Below are 17,950 nucleotides of genomic sequence, written 5' to 3' on the forward strand. Positions count from 1 at the left end.
GCTTATTAATCAACAATTCTAAATGATCTGCTCCAGATACCAGATAACTCCTTTCTCCATTCAACGGACAAACTTTCCATGGGAATCATAAATTCTGTCATTTCATAGATATGGGTTGCAAATGTCTTTTCTCAAGAAAATTGTTCCCAAGGTTTGTATGTAAGAGAATTCTTTAAAAATTATCTATCTATATGTATATCACACAACTTTCTATATAGAACATTTTATATCCGTTTTAAAATCTTATCATATGTGGATGCTCTGTGTGATTCACAGCTGTATCAGAGGAAGGTGATGAGGATAATATTTTGAAAAGACAGAATTTCCTATTCTGATATCTGAGTTTATCTTATTTTTAGATCCATTGATAAGTTCATGTTTTTAAAAACTCTTCCCTCTATGCCTATGGAGCTGATACTAAATTTTATTTTATTTTTAAAAATGAAAGAGCCATTTAAAAATACAATTGACCACATATAAAATTAGTTTGCCAATGTTGAGGAGATTTAAATGGTATATTTTGCATCTTCATGACAGTTTTATTACTTAAAATACATCCAACAAAATAAGAAGTTGAGCATCTGAGGCTTTCAATTTTCTCCCTGGTTTATCTGTAATTGCACAATAGAAGATATATACTAGACAGGCCAAACAAGATGCCCTCCTCATTCCCATCTGGAGAACTTCATCCTTCCATTTGCCTAGGCCAGAAACCTTGGAGGCATCCTATACTTCATCTCTATATCTAATCAGTTAAAAAGTTCTATTGTCAAAATATCCTATTTCATTGATTCCAAGAGGGACAACTTTTCATGCCTTAACATATATGAAATCAGAACACATCTCACAATTAGTAGTATCTTCTATTCTCACTCAGGCAATAATCCTGACATAGACACCTTTGCCTGCAGAGGTGATAACATCAAAACAGCCAGTATCAGATTCACAAAATGAGTGTCAGCTGCTTGGGAGAAAGTTCTAAGACAATATTGGAACACGTTCAACCTCTAGGAATCAAATGGCTGTGGAGGTTGAGGGGAGATGAGGAATCAGAACTAGAGGTGCTTAACTACATTGCCACAGAAGGAGTCCAAAGCTGGCTAGCTCTGTGTAACTGCAGAGTGGAATTGAGAGCCCAGCACCAAGACTTCTGCCTCTGACAGAGATGAACTAACAGGAACCAGATTTAATATTCTGCCTAAAACAATTAAAAAGTCAGATGAAACCATGGTTTTTAAGTTAGTGAACATCAGGCAAACAAGGGCAGCAATTCTGTACACTCAGGAAACAAATCAGATAAGGCCCAACATTGCCTCAGCTCACTGCCTTGATAGAGTTCCCAGGCTACAGCTTTGGAAGTAGGAAGGCTGGTAGAGCTCAGTAGATTCCCTGAATTGAGGAGACAAAGCCAAGAGTCCAAGGAGACCAAAACGGTTAGAATTTCTGGGACAAAGTAACAGAAAGGAGAGAGCTATACAGAAAGCCAACTCTGGAGACCCAAGAGAGTTTCCTTAAAGTAGCCAGCAGCATAGCAATCAATACATAAGTGTGAGGAAATTACCTGGCCTGGGGTAAGAACTACACAAAAGAATTATAGAGAAGAGTACATGGTGCTCATACAGGGCTGAGAATAGTATCTTATCCCATCAGCCAAAGTGACAAACTTTGTAAGTCATGGAACATTGAGTAGTATACTCAGAAAGGTCCTGCCTCAGTAAAAGGGTACAATTAGCTCCAGACCAAACATGGCTTTGGTCCTGTCTACCACATTTTAAGACCCCAAAGGTTCAAACTGATTTCAGTAACTTAACTGCTCCCAGAACACAGCTCAAGGATATTTATAGAAATACAAAAATATCTAGTACCCAAAAAAGTAAAATTTGTAATGTCTGGCATCCAGTCAAAAAATACGAGGCATGCAAAGAAACAAAAAAAAATACAGCACATATTAAAGTGAAAAATCAATCAATCCAAACACAGAATGGACATTAAAATAGTTACTATAATGGTGTTCCATATGTTCATAAGGTCACATACTGAAAAATAAATCTCCAGATCCAGAAAATTTCACTGGGGCATGGTACCAACCACTTAAAGAAGAAATAACATCAATTCTATACAGTCTCTTCCAGAAAAAAGAAGACAAGAGATTACTTCTCAACTCATCATTTGAGGCCATTTTGTGCTAATACTAATACCAAACAAATACATAAAAGAATACGACAGACCAGTATCTCTCATGAACACAGATAAAAAGCCTCAGCAAAATACTGCCGAATCAAACCAGAAATCTATATAAAGAATAATACAGTATGACCAAGTACAGTTTATCCCAGAAATGCAAAGTTGGTTATTTGAAAATCAATTAATATAATTCATCACAATAACAGTCTAAAGAAAAACCACGATTTTGTCAGTTGAGGTAAAAGAGAATTTAATAAAATTCATCATCCCTTCATGATAATAACTCCCAGCAAATCAGGAAAGGAAGGGAACTTCCTCAACCTGATAAAGGGCATTTATAAAAACCTACAGCTAACATCATACTCAATGGTGAGAAACTGAATGCTTTCCTCTTAAGATTGGGAATAAGATAAGGATCTCCATCGTCATCATTCCTATTCACTATTTTATTGCATGCGTAGCCAGTACAATAAGACTACCAAAAAAAAAAAAAAAAAAAAAAGAGCGGCTTACAAATTGAAAAGAGGCAAAACCACTCTTATTTGTAAACAACATGATTGTTTGTTTATTGAGAAAATCCCAGTTATCTACCAAAAAACTCAGAGGTATTGAGTGAGTTTATCAAGTTTACATAATACATGGCTAACACACAAAAATCAATCATGTTTCTATGAACTAGCAATATATAATTGGAAATGGAAACAAAGAATACAATGCCAAGCCAAGTGCAGTAACTCCTGTAGTCCCAGCTACTTGGGAGGCTGAGGCAGGTAGATCACTTGATCTGAATGTGGGTCTGTAGTGTGCTGTCATTACATCTGTGAATAGCCACTGCACTTCAGTCTGGGCAACATAGTGAAACCCCACCTCTAATTTTAAAAAAGAGAATATAACGCCATTTGCAATAGTTACAAAAAAATACAGCAGGTGTAAATCTAACTAAAGTATATGTGATCTTCATGCTGAAAGCTAATAAAGGCTAATCAAAGAGATAAAATAAGACCTAAATAAACAGAGACATAAAATTCTCATACCTTACAGATTGAGTGACTTAACAAGATGCCAATTCCTACCCCCTCCAAATCAATCTGTAGAATTAACACAACAAAATCCCAGCAAGAGTTTTTGTAGATATGGACAAGCAGATAGTAAAATTTATATGGAAAGGCAAAGACTCAGAATAGAATAGCCAAAATGAATTTGAAAACAAGAATAAAGTTGGAGAAATCACACTACCTCATTTTAAGATTTACCTTAAAGCCACAGTAATAAAAAAAAATGGAGTACTGATGAAGGGACAGACACATATCAGAATACAGTCCAGAAACAGACCCACACAGAAATGGCAATAGATTTTTGACAAGGTTTAAAGGCAATTCAAAAGAGAAAAGGTTGTCTTTTCAACAAATGGTACTGGAAGAATTGGGCATCTATATGAAAAAAAATTCAATCTACCTGTCAAACTTATACCTTATACTAAAAATAACTGAAAATAGGTCACTGATCTAAAGGTGAAATGTATTTCTGCAAGAAAACATAAGAGAAAATCTTTGCGTCCTGGTCTTAGGCAAGAAGTTCTTAGACATGACATTAAAAGTATGAGCCATGAAAGAAAAAAATGATAGCCTGGTCTTCATCTAAATGAAAAGCTTTTGCTCTGTGAAAGATAACATTAAGCAATTTTGAAGAAAAAAGCTAGGATGGAGAAAATATTTCCAATTCAAATATCCCACAAAGGACTTGCACCTAGAAAACATGTAAAGAACTCCCAAAACTCAACAAGAGAAAGTCAAGCAACACATTTTTAAAAAATGAGCAAAAGACTTGAAATGACACTATGCAAAAGATGAACAAAGCACACTGTGGTAAGTAGACTAATGCATCCCTCTCCTCTGCTAAATAAGTCCTTAAATCTGTGAATTTGTGATATTATGTGGGCAGGGGAAATTAAGATTGCTAATGGAATTAAGATTGCTAATCAGCTGACCTTAAAATTAAGCGATTATCCTGGATGATCTGAGTGGACTCAATGTAATCACAAACATTCTTTAATATACAAGAGGCAGGCAGAAGAGGAAGCTTGAGTCAGAGAGAGATCTGAAGATGCTACGCTACTGGCTTTGAAGATGCCAAAGAATGTGTATAGGCTCCAGGAACAGGAAAATCAAAATTGAAGAAAAAGATATTCTCCCTCAATGCTTCTAGAGCTGAGTTCTGCAAACACCTTGTTTTAAGCCCACTGAAACCTATTTCAGTTTTCTGACGCCCCCAGAACCATCAAATAATAAATTTGTGTTGCTTTAAATCATTTAGTCTGTGGTAATTAGTTACAGCATCAATTGCAAGCTAATGCAACATGAAAAGATGTTAACATTATTAGCCATTAGGAATAGGCAAATAAAAACAAGTATGAGATACCACTACTCACTGATAAGAATGGCTGAAATATAAAATGCTGGCCAGGTGCCGTGGCTCACACCTGCAATCCCAACACTTTGGGAGGTTAAGGTGGGCAGATCACTTGAGGCCATGAGTTTGAGACCAGCCTGGCCAACATGGCAAAACCCCATCTCTACTAAAAATACAAAAATTAGCCAGGTGTGGTGGTGTGCACCTGTAATCCCAGCTACTCGGGGAGGCTGAAGTGGGAGGATCACCTGAGTCTAGGAGGTCAAGGCTGCAATGAGCTGAACTGTGATTGTGCCACTGCACTGAAGCCTCAGAGACAGAGTGAGACCCTGTTTCAAAGAAAAGAAGGAAAGAAAGAAAGAAAGAAAGAAAGAAAGAAAGAAAGAAAGAAAGAAAGAAAGAAAGAAAGAAAGGAAGGAAGAAAGGAAGAGAGAGAGAGAGAAAAGAAAGGAAAGAAAGGAAAGAAAGAAAGGAGGGAAGGAGGGAGGGAAGGAAATAAATGAATAAATAAATAAATAATTACAGTTGCAGTGTATCTAGAATTGGATCACTTCTCATCATTGCCACAGCTACTGGTACAGTCCAAGTCACTGTCATCTGTGGCCTGGCTTAGTGTAATGTCTTTCCAACTACAGTCTACTCTCAGTATAGCAGAAATCTGATCAAGTCATTCCTCTGTTCAAAATCCTCCAACGACTTCCCATTTCATTCAGACTTACAAAACCCCACAATATCTGTGCCATTCTTCCCCCTGCCTCACATCATTTTCTCTAGCCTTTTTGAAACTCATCTCATTTTAGTCACACTGGCTTCTTTGTTCTTCCTGAAATATATCCCGAATATATCCTAGAATTTTCTTCTCCCTAACTTTTGCATGGTGACCTCTTTTCACTTCCCTTAGATCCTTGTTCAAATGCCATGTTATCAGTGAGCCCTTTCTTTATTAACTTACTGAAAATTGCAGCTCCCCTGCATCACCCGTGGTTGGCAGCCTATACCCATTTCCTGTTCTCCTGCTCTGGTTTGTTTTTTCCATGGCTCCTATGAAGATAAATGGATTTTGTCTGTTTTGTTCTGTGCTGTGTTTCCAGCACCTAGAACAGTTCCTCAGCACATAGCAGGTGCCCATTAAATATGTGCTGTTGAATGAATATATCCTTGCGTGGCTTGTGAGGATAGCCTGAAACATCCAGGGGCAAGTGGAAATTTCTTTAATGTTTTGTGCTTTCTTTAAAAAAATCCATATGTATTTTGTACTTTATAGCATAGAGGCCTGTGTTTTATTATAAGCGTACTTTACCTCAAAATCTTTGAGGTGGAATGATAGTTCAAGAATATGTTTACCCATAGCCATCATACATCAGCATAAGCCACAGTCTGAGAGGACATTTTTAAGTATTAAAAGCTTAAGCTTAATTTTATCTTGATATAAATTAGTTAAGTGACCTCACCATGCAAGGAAGGTAGAGAGAGAGAGCTTTAGGATCTCCAGGTGATTTCAAAACATACAGATACAGATGAGAGCTCCGCAAAGCTGGAAATATCAAATTGATAGCAAATAGGCTGGCTCTAGCCCTAAAAATATTCCGAGTATACTTGGAAAATATATAATATAGTATAAGTCAATACATCTTGTGAGAAATGAGCCTTTAAATTTCAAGAATCAAAAGCAAGGTAATGTTAGCTATATTTGACTATTTTTGTGGGCTGGGGGAGTTGGGAAGCAACTAGGAAAAATGAAACGGCTGAGTGCTACCAGTGGGCAGTCTTTTCCTTTAAGAAAGGAGAAAGAGTACTTTGATCTTGCTCTATTTCCATTGTCTGTATTTGTATTAGGCAATTGTAATGTCTTTTAATAAAAAGATGATTTTTAAAAATTCACCAGCAAATGGCAGCCATTTGATAAACTTTTCCTACTTCTCTTTATCCTTCTGGCACTTTCTACCATGGTTTTCTCCACTCTCCTGTTTTTGCTTTGTTCCTCTGAGGCTTGATAACATACGGGGAAAAAAAAGAAACTTGGATATAAGTTCAGAAAGAAAATGAGTTCAATGTGGGGAATCTGAGTGCCAGAAGTTTGAAGAGAGCATGTGGCGAGCTGACGGTGCCTTTTGGCAGAAGGCAGGGGAGAGATCTGGCAGGACTCCTCCAGGCATGGAGAACTGCTCACCTGGCCGCTCCACGGGGCCCTGCAGAGCAGCCTCATATTCCCTGCCAGTGGGTCGCCTCACAGTCCGTAAATATAAGATGGAAGATTCTTCTAGGGTGGAGAAAACATAAGTGAGGCAGTTTGTTCAGCATCTGCTATAGATTGTGGTGAGATGCATGCATACGCTGGGCTTTATTGATATCAATCATTTTGTCATGAGGCATCATCAGTGCTAAGGTAAATGAATCAATTGCATTTTGCCATTATGTATAATCATCAGGTCGTGTATTATATAATTCACCCACTGTTGGTCTTGAATAGGGCACTTTTCATTGAGGTATTTATTTGTAGACTTGGAGATTATATAGGGCTCTCAATTTGCTTCAGTTTGTTCCCTCGGAGCTTCTCCATCTTTGTTTTGTGATTCAGGCCCCAGAGGTTACCCATCCTTCCCTAACAGTACGGTAAGAGGAATGTCTATCTGAGTATAGTAGTCTAGCTCCTCTATGAGAACAAGAAGGTATGGGCATGAGAATAAAGAAGCATCTTTACCATTAAAAACATGCTCCCAGGACACTATACAGCCATTACTGCACACATGCATGACATTCCCTTTTGTACCTAACAGTAATTCCTAGATTCCTAGATAATGAAAACTGATTCAGATACGAGACAGAAATAATTAGAGAGATTTTAATTCTTCTAGCATTCCTTGAAGAGTTCTTAAGAGTGATCTTTTAAATATAACTCTTTCCTAATATCCAACCATGATTTACAAGAGAATTATGCCTCTATCCATTTCTGGTTTCCATCTTCTAACTTTAGAAATTTTTCATCTTATAGAAGAAGCTACCAACAGACATGACCAAAGAAAAATCTTGCCTAAATGTATTATATCAATGTCTAAGTTATCTCATTCTTTATTCTATATGCCAGAATCTTTTAAATCTATTTTATTTTATTTATTTTTGCAGAATTACATTTTCCACTGCTTCCAACGGAGTTAGAATGTACAGAGTTCCCTAAACTGGTATCTCCAATTTTTCATGTGTGTAGAAGTCCCCGTTCTTTCTTTCTGCCCCCTCTTTTTACCTCGAGGCTAATCCTTTGGCAAGCTGCCTTTTCAGGACTTCTGAGAATATTTCTCCACTGCATACCAGAATAACTGCCTCTGCCTTTCTTCCTTGACCTGTAAGTCCATTTAAAGCAACAAACTCCCCGTATGTCAACTGTTTTCCTCCAGCTGGTCAACAAGTAAAGATAACAAAACACATTCAGTGAAGATATTCATTCTCATTTCCTAAGCCAGAGAGACATGTGGAAAGAAATACTCAATCAGGGATCTATTGAAGGATTCTGCATAGTAGCGAAATCTGGAGACAATATGCCAAGCAATGCCAAAATAATTCTAAAAATGCATGTCCTTAATACAAGGGCTGTCTTATTTCTATCTGTATCTGCTGCAGTGCCTAGAACAGTGCTTGTCACAGAGGACTGTGTATCATAAAATGTCTCAGATTAATGACTCCGTTTTTGGCTTAGGTACCATGAGAACTTGTACCATCTATCCTAGCAGGACCTGACTGGGTAGACATCTGGGGCACCTTCCCTTGATCCATCTATCTGCTTTGCAAATGTCCCACCACAGAGACTATCGGCAGGGCTGTGACCAGTGCAGAGGAACAAGTAAGTGCTTAGGCTCTGGAATCAGACTCTGAGCTCCAATCTTGGCTCCATTACAACTGTGTGACTCTGTGCAAGTCCCATAATCTGGCTAAGCTTCAGTTATCTCATCCATAACATGGGGATTAATAGTACTTTGCTCATGAGGTTGTTATAACAATTACAGAGGATGACTGTGTGAAGTTCTCAGCAAGTACATGTATAATAAGCATACTTTTTTTATTTTTTATTTTTTGCTAGTATTGAGGTATCAGGACACAAACGTCAATAAAAAACTTCATATAGCCTGGGTGCAGTGGCTTGTGCCTGCAATCTCTCACTTTGGGAGGCTGAGACGGGTGGATCGCTTGAGGTCAGGAGTTCAAGACCAGCCTGGCCAACATGATGAAACCCTGTCTGTACTAAAAATACAAAAATTAGCCAGGTGTGGTGGCATGTGCCTGTAATCCCAGCTACTTGCAAGGTTGAGGCAGGAGAATCGCTTGAATGCGGGAAGCGAAGGTTGCAGTGAGCTGCGATCGCCCCATTGCACTCTAGCCTGGGTGACAGCATGAGAGACCTCGTCTCAAAAAAAACAAAACAAAAAACAAAACAAAACAAAACACACACACACACAAAACCCAAAAACCCAAAAACCAAAACTTCACGTAATCACTGCCCTACATTAATTCTGAAAGAACTTGTTTTAATACTGACCAAAGGCCACCTTGTAAATGAAGGCCATGTGACTTCACAGTGACAGGAGTGAATTTGTGTTATCTTCCCACTCTCCCTGCTATCTTCTACCAGGCATAGCACACTACACATCATGCAGGAGCTGGGATACAGTCTGTCCTCATGTTGGACAGCAAAGCTCATGTTTGCACAGAGAGTATTTGTAGCCCCATGTCTGGCTCACTCCTGATGTGCCTCAGAAGGACAGGTTTCCTCTTTGGAACTGCAGCTGGTAACCTGACTTGTCCACCTAAGCTAATTCACATGCCAGAGCATGAGGCCTTCTACATTTTCAGGTTCATCATCATTTTGGTGGATATGTTGTTCCCTGGCTGTTTAGTGGGGCCAGACCTAAGCCAGGGGAGGATAAATGAACAAGTCCAAAGGTCACCCATCTCTGTGTGTCTTACATTTGGTTGCGGAGAGCTGGGATTTATACTGCCCTCGGACCAGCCGGCAGGTGGACCCATCTCCGTTGCAGACCCCACAGTTATCTTCCTTGACGGTGCTTCCCAGCTGGTGATCGCAGCCCACGATCTAACAAGAAAGAGAGATGTGTAATTCAACCAAGCAGCTACCGATGGCAGAATCCACTATGAGGCCAATCACCACAAAACAACCCTCCCTTCATCCCTGAGGGGCCTAAAACATACTTCCCATGAAGGGGACTGAATTCAACCGGAATTTGAATCAAGCTAGGAAAGAAAAAAAGGTAGCATGGGTAAAGATGTTTTCAAAGTTCAGATATACAAATAGAAAGAAGGGTAAAAGAAAGAGAATGAGAGAGAATAGGGAGCAGGGTAGGGAATGATGGGAAGAAAGTAAGAGAAACAAGAAGATCCTGAATTATTGATGTTTTAGGGCCTAATTCAAGAATAACTTCTATGTTAAGAATTACGATTCACCCAAATGACAAAAACTACAACCAAGAGGTAATGGTAGCAGGAAACATTTTATAAATGATCTCCATGTTCCACATGGTTCCTTAGAATGTAAGCTGCATAAGGGTGGGTGATTTGTATCTTGGGTTAATTAATGTATTCCAAGCAATGAGAACAGTGCTTAGTCAACTGTAGGCCCTCAAAAAATATTTGCTGAGTGATAATGAAAATACTTCCTTTTCTAGCTAGCACTCCAGCTTAAAAAAGAGAAGACAGTCAGCAAACAGATACGAACTTAGTGTGTGTGTGCGTGAGGAAGAGGAGGGTTGCATGACGGGCAGCAGGGATGAACACCACTAAGACCCTGTCATTTGCCTTATCCTGTCCTGTACCAGGCACGGCACAAATATCTCATTTATTCTCAAAAGAGGCATGCAAGTAAGATATCTCCATTCTATAGTTGAGGCCATGAGTCTTACCCAAGGTCACTTAGCTAAGAAGCAGTCAAGTTCTAAAGACTTCTAGTGAAACAATTACGCCTGGTCCAAATCAGGCTTAACAACATCACGGGCTTTTATAAGGTATGTGGGCAATGCCATTTGTGTCTTTCCTCTTTACTTTCCAATATCTGAGTTTTAGAAATTCAAATCCAAACTATGCCAGGTTGTATGGCTTATAGTTCTAGTTAGATCAAATATAGAAAGATGTATTCCATTCCCAAACTATTTCAATTACTCTGTTTGACAAAATAAAATGATAATGGTAGTGACAACTAAAGGGACTTATGGCTTCTCTTCATAAAGTCCCCACAGTTCGTCTTGCCTTTCAAAAATCTGGTTGTTAATATGACCAGAGCCTTGAGGCTTTTCTTTTTTATTCCTTTTATTAATAATTGCAAACACATGTTTAGGCAAAGGTTTAAAAACATAATTATTTAACATTGTGTTATATATGTACTCTATTTTTTAAATGTGGTAATGTGTATTTTTTCATTAATAGCAAATGAACATCTTTTAAAAATAGATGAAAAGCAACAACTCCTTCGATAACTGTACATTTTTTTAAGTGCAAAGATGTCAGGAAAACATGATGCTGAGTTCTAAAGTCAGGGACAAAGGCAGATGGGCTCTATCCCTGTGAGTTTACCATAACTGAGGAGCAGTTCACTTCAATCTATTCAGAGGCTGCAGTGAGGCCACTTCAGAAAGCAACCGAATTTCATCCCTGCAGTGCCAAGCATGTGCTGGCTTAAGAGTTCTTTGGTGTATTTCTACGTAACTGCAGTAAAATTATTTTCAAAATTCATATCTGTAGATGGGCCCGCCCATGAGCTGATCACTTCTGTATTCACTCTTATGTTCTTAGTACAGTGTGAAATGGGATTACAGAAGTACTTTATAAAAGAATTCATTTAACTGTTTAGGCAGCATTTATTGAGGACCTGCTATGGGCCAGGCACTGTGCTAGCAGCAACATTCAATGGTGAATTTCAGCATCTATGGGTCCACTCTCATGAGACTGTACAGTCTAGTGGCAGAGGGAGATAGTGCTCAAATCGTCACACGCAAAAAGTGTAAAATGACAATCATGATAAAAGCTATAAAACACAGACACATGGCACTCTGAGAGCATAAAATGTGGATAACTCCATTTGGTTAGGGAGGCAAGAGAAGATTTCCCTTAGGAAGAGACTTTTTTGAGCTGAGATGTGAAGTCAGAGTTAACAACGGAAGAGAGGTGTCACATGAGGTTCACCGTGTCCTTTAGAAATGGCTGGATACTAGCTAATTGGAGAGGAAGCAAAAACCAAAGTTGGCCAAAAAAAAAAAAAAAAAAAAAAAAAAAAAAAAAAACCAAAAAAAATCAGAAAACTGATAACCTAATTGCCTTAGAGGGACCAAATTCTTTGAGAAAGCATGGCAGTTTTAATTTAGGCAACATTCAAAGCATTATTGACTCTACTGTTGTTGTGGTTGCTGGGATTAAAGAGGACTTAATCTGACAAGATCCTTGGCTATGTGGAAGGACAGCACGGGCAGTGGGCACAGGAATTTCCACTCTCAGGCATCCCAAATCTAACTGGATTTACTCCTTAAACTATAGGAATTTCAGGTTTCTCAAAGGATTTAAGTTTCTCTGGAAAATTTTTAATGGACTCTGATACCTCTAATGGAGCCAAAGGAGATAATCATGAAAATCTCTCCCTAAGTCTAAAGATTTCTTATGGTTCCAAAACCATTTTCAGTAACGAGCAATTCAGCTTCACAGATCCAAAGTAACAGTAATATTAGAAATAGCTAAATAGGAGGTGACATACTTTAAGACTAACTTGGCTAGATGCCTGACTTAGCACTCTTAGTGTGGGTTTATGGACCCCAGGATATGAATCAAGTCAGTTTTAAATGGGCTTTGTTTAGCTTCAGAATTTAAAAGACAAACATCTCCCTGACACAATTGTTTTTTTTCTTCCTTTTCTCTGTTATCGATTCCTCTTCAATCTGCCAAAATCTTCTAACTCAATTATTTTAAAAATGTGGAATACTTGATATCAGATAAAATGTTCTTACTTTGGTCCAAGTGGAAAATTGTTTGCAGAGATATCAGGATAATCATACTTGACATATCTTAATCTGTTGATTTTGAATAACTGTTAGATTAATTAAAATTAGTTGTTACTTTAAGACCTACTATTAATAACAGAGAGAAAAATAAATAGAAATACAAAAATGGGCTTAATTGGCCCTCTGTGCACGTGCTATTATTTTTTGTCTAGGATACTCTTTCCCTAGTCTTTATTTGGCAAACTCCTATTCATCCTTCAAATCCCAAACTAGGTGTCTCCTCAAGAAAGCCTGTCCAGATTCCAGAGGTAACTGCCTTATTGCTGTATGTTTCCATAGTCGTTTCTTCATACCTCCATGTGGCAGAGGTTTCTGGTTGTCATCCAATATTCATCTTCTCTTATTTTTCTTGTACTGGAGCCCAATTTTATCTTGGTTAGCATTATATGCAGTTAAAAGAATACATTTCTCATTCGTCATGAGACCAAATCATAATTACTGAAATAAAAGTGGAAGTGTTGTGTGAGGCTTCTGGGAAGGCTACTTAAAAGAAGCTGACTTAGCTGGGGAATGCCTTTTCCGCCCTCTGCCTTCCTACCTTCCTGCTGGCTCCGGCAGCCATCTTGGAAATGAGACAATCTTGAGAATGGAAGCCTTGTACTCAGAATGGCAGAGCAGAAAGAGAGAAAGATCCTGTTTCCTGAACCACACTTGGACTGATTACATCTTTTTTTGTGAGAGAATAAATTTTTTACGTGTCTAAGCTACTATTATTTTGTGTTTTTTTTCATGTATACCCAATTCAAATGGTTATATAACTTATATTGAGTTTACTCTATTAACATGTCTATCTCTACACAACATCCTGGGCTACCTGAGAACCTGTGTTTTACTAATCTTGATATTTCTGCTGCTCAGCCCAGTATCAGACATTTGAGATGCACAATAAATGCTGCTGAATCAATGAAACACATAATGGTTTGCTAATAGCTCCAATGTAGTTTGCAGATAGGAGACCTTAGACTGCAGCCATTGACATACGAGTCTGCAAAAATGTGTGCAGGCATGTGTGTAGGTATGTATATGTACATGTGTTTTTAACTGTGCACACAAAGAAACAGACATACCATAAATGACAGCAAGAGACTACCTAAACCTCTGTCCTGATGCATGAACAAGAATTGCTGTAAAGGGCTATTATTTTTCAGAGACTATTTCCCAAGTGCACCTATGTTAATTATTAGAGAAGTGTCATGAAAGGCAACGTTTAGGTCACTGAGTTCCCAGACCCACCCCATTCTGGACAAAACATTTAAGTGAGATAATGACCACTCATAACTTTGGCAACTGCATGAAATTTTTTTGCAAACAGTGGAAAACTGAATATTTTGATCTAATACAGTTTATTAGTACTCTGCTAGGAGGTGTCAGCTGAATGCAGTGGTCTGACCTCATCCTCACCCAAAATCATTGCACGGTGCTGCTTATTTTGCAATATTTTAATCTCAGGTAACAAAAAAGTGAGAAGATCCAAGAAAAATTTAAAGAAAGGCAAAATAGCACCCCGAAACTTACCAAATTAATAGTGTTTTCATTGTTTAGACACCACTAGTGGGTTATCAAGTTCTGCTTTCATATCTGAAATGTATGTTTTTTGTACCCTCTCTTATGTACATATATGTGTACAAAGATATGCAGCCCCTTGTCTTATTTTTGAGTTGAGCAAACACACTTAACACTGCTGATTTTTCTTTATTCTTCTTTCAGATTTACTAAAGGGAGGGAGAGAACTGCCCACCGACCCAACCCCCTCCCACTGCCAAAAACAAACAAACAAACTAGGATCATAGCATCCAATCCAAGTTGGCTCAGAGACTTAGCATGTTGTGCAGATTTTAGGCATCAGGCCTGCAGTAGGGGTTTCTTCCTTCACTTTACAGAGCTGATAGCAAGAGAACAGGCAGTATGCAAGACTGAAATTCTCTAGACACTGAAATATGTATAATAAAATGCCTTCATTAGTAGCCACAGGAGAAAGAAAGATCACCATGCTAATAATTTGGAGAACATAAATAAATATAATCCATAAGCAGATATCATGCCTCAGACTGACATTCTTAGGATGGGTTCACACTGGCTTCATTTCAAATGGTTTCCCATAAGGACCTCAATCTAGCATCAAATACTGAGCCAGTGATGTCAAGCTTTTCTTGATCCAACACCATGAGGTAAGAAACTTTTAAAGCCTTCTATTTTCAGCACTGGGAAAGACAAATATGGAAAACTAAACTGTGCAAGTCTGATCATAGCTGCTCTTATTTATATTTACTTCATTCAGATAGAACTTTATGGGTAACAGTATGATTTACATAGATTATCCTTTATTTACTATTTTAATATATAGGGGAGGGAGCGCATTTCTAACCTCATCCTCAAAAGATTTAGCTATTCATTAATTTGCTTATGCTTAACCTTTCATTAAATAATAAAAAGATTTATAGCATATATATAACAATAAATTTAAAAAAACAAATGAGTGAATGGAGCAAAAAGAAAGGCAAAGGTAAGAAAGATAAATCTAGAAGTGAGAGAACTACACATAATGCACACTATGCCGTCCTGTACAGTTGCTAGATGTGGTGGGGGAGGTCACATCTGGATTTGAGCTTCCCAGAAAATAGGAACACATGAGCAGTTGTAAGAGTCAGAGAATCTACTGAATCTTTTAGAAAATGTATGCAATAATGTGTTCTTTATAGTAGACAATACGTATTTGTGTAATAAATGAATAAATCAAAAACCAGCTCAGGAGCACCATAATTAAAGTACTGAAATAATACACATTACTTGTGAGTTTTCTGAAAGACAATGTCATATAACAATGTCCCAACAACATCTGAGCAAATAAATGTCTCAATAACATCTGAGCAAATAAATACAAGCAGTTTCAAAGAGGTAGCTCTAATACCTGCAATAAAACTTCATAAGGTCACCAAAACACCAATCAGATTATAACACTGAGGTTCAGAGAAGGTAACTTCCCCAAGGTCACATAGCTGCTTAATAACAAAACCAAAATTCCACCTTGAGATTTTTTGACTATAAATTATAGTAGGATGCCCATTAACCATGAAAAGGCATACTATGCAGTATTTACATGGCAATAGTGAGCTGTAATAACAAGTTTGAATATTCTAATCAAGATCACTACCTCTAGAGTTACACTTATGCACAGGGATGAAGAGATGGTTTCATCTGTGATCTCTGACTTAGAAGCACATATAGCAAGTGAATGGGAAGGTGCTAAGCCCCAACACCACCTGTGGTCCATACCTCCTACCCCTCCCCCTGCCACACAGGCAGGCATACATACCTCTCTCATGGTTTGTTATGGGCACAAAAATTTCCTCTTTTACACACTTGGTTTTTTGTTTTTGTTTTTGGTTTACAACTAAGATTTCCAATACGAGAAAACAGAATCCCCAGTAATTCACAAAGGTGCTAACGGTGCTCCATGAGCTATGTTTACTATTTCCAAAAGCCTAATGGAAATATATTTACCTGCAGTAAAACTACATAAGGTCACCAAAACACCAATCATCTCATTACACAAACAAGCTGAATCTTGACCTTTACTGTATTTATTTTTTAATTGCAAACTCAGGTTTTTTAGCTATAAAATGGGAAAACAAATTATTACTTAATACATGCAGTGTTTTGAGTAGACGGAAACTTCCAAAACACAAGGCCCATAGGAAAAAAAATAATAAAGGGCTCCTTTGTGTTAAAAAGTTGGGAAACACTGGTGTAGTCCTTTGTCTGTTGTTCCAGTACCCTTGGGAGGAGTAACACATGAAGTTGCTGATTATACTTAAATTAGACCAAATCAACTGAGCATAAGGCATTAAGCTGGCTGTTATGGTGCTGTTGGGAATACAGATAGGTGCTAGGCATGGTCTCAAACTAGGGTGAGGGGGTTTAATCAGACTTTTCCTCAAAACAGGTGAGAGTAGACAGGGAGTAAGATCAGTATAACTAAAGGTCAAAGGGGCATGGAGGAGGAGAAAGACAGGAGGGAAACCTGCTTACAGAAGGAAATGTGAACTAGTGTTTGTGAAAACTTGCTATTTTTAGATACATAACTTCTCACATAATTCTTGTAATAATCTTGAAAATTAGCTACAATCGTGTCTATTTCACAGAAATAAAACTGAAACAGATTACACAACTTGCCACAAATCGCATTACTAGGATTTGTTGTCACCAGAGTTGAAGTCTAGGCTAAATAGCACTGTGTCATCAGTGAGCTTCTCTCTAGTCTATGAGATACCATGTTCCCCTTGAGGTTTAGATGGCAATGAAGACACACGCAGAAGGAGGATGCAGATCCTCCCCACACCTGGCATTCTCTCTCCTGGGGTTTAGCAGTCATAGCCAGGACTAGCAAATTTCCTTGCAGGTTCACCAGACCCTTACAACAGCCCACATCGTCCTGCAGCATCTATGTGAACGACCTCTCTGACCTCACTCCCTCTGGCTCAGTCTCTTTGCTGCCCTTCAAACACAACAGACACTTTCTCATCTCAGGACAGCCCTGAGTCGCTACCTCTGGCTGTAACACTCTTCCTCAGGCACTTCTACGGCAGTTGTCTGACTCTTTGAAGTCTTTGAGAAAATCAGTACCTTCTCAATAAGATCTACTTTGATCAGACTATTTAAAGCTGTTCTCCTCAGTCATAATATTTATTTTTTAACTTTTAAGTTCAGGGGTACATGTGCAGGATGTGCAGCTTTGTTACATAGGTATATGTGTGTCATGGGGCTATATCGTACAGATTATTTCATTGCACAGGTACTAAGCCTAGTACCCAATAGTCTTTTTTCCTGATCTTCTGCCTCCTCTCACCCTTCACCCTTAAGTAGGCACCACTGTCTGTTGTTTCCCCTTCTGTCTTCATATGTTCTTATCATTTAGCCCCCACTTATCAGTGATAACATGCAGTATTTGGTTTTTTTTATTTGTTTGTTTTTGTTCCTGTGTCAGTTTGCTAAGGATAATGGCCTCCAGCTCCATCCACGTCCCTGCAAAGGGCATAATCCCATTCTTTTTTGTGGTTACATAATATTCCATGGTGTTTCTTTACCCCATTTTCTTTATCCAGTCTATCAGCGATGGGCATTTGGGTTGGTTCCAGGTCTTTGGTATTGTGAACAGTGCTGCAATGAACATACATGTGCATGTGTGTTTATAAAAGAACAATTTATATTCCTTTGGGTATATACTCAGGAATGGGATTACTGGGTCAAATAATATCTGTCCTTAGGTCTTTGAGGAAGCGCCACGCTGTCTTTCACAATGCTTGAACTAA

The 17,950-nt window shown here is 38.3% G+C and overlaps 1 protein-coding gene across 5 annotated transcripts in view; it reads right to left on the reverse strand.

The window, feature by feature from the left end:
• Nucleotides 1–17,950, reverse strand: part of ADAMTSL1 (ADAMTS like 1) — a 956,812-nt gene that overhangs the window by 258,001 nt on the left and 680,861 nt on the right. For all 5 annotated transcript variants that reach the window (XM_077966031.1, XM_077966030.1, XM_028835141.2 and 2 more), the window contains one exon: nt 9,550–9,676. In XM_077966031.1, coding sequence (XP_077822157.1) covers nt 9,550–9,676 — 127 coding nt within the window. The remainder of the gene's footprint in view (nt 1–9,549; nt 9,677–17,950) is intronic.

The sequence above is a fragment of the Macaca mulatta genome, chromosome 15 (genome assembly GCF_049350105.2).
Source record: "Macaca mulatta isolate MMU2019108-1 chromosome 15, T2T-MMU8v2.0, whole genome shotgun sequence".
In the NCBI taxonomy this organism is placed as follows: domain Eukaryota; kingdom Metazoa; phylum Chordata; class Mammalia; order Primates; family Cercopithecidae; genus Macaca; species Macaca mulatta.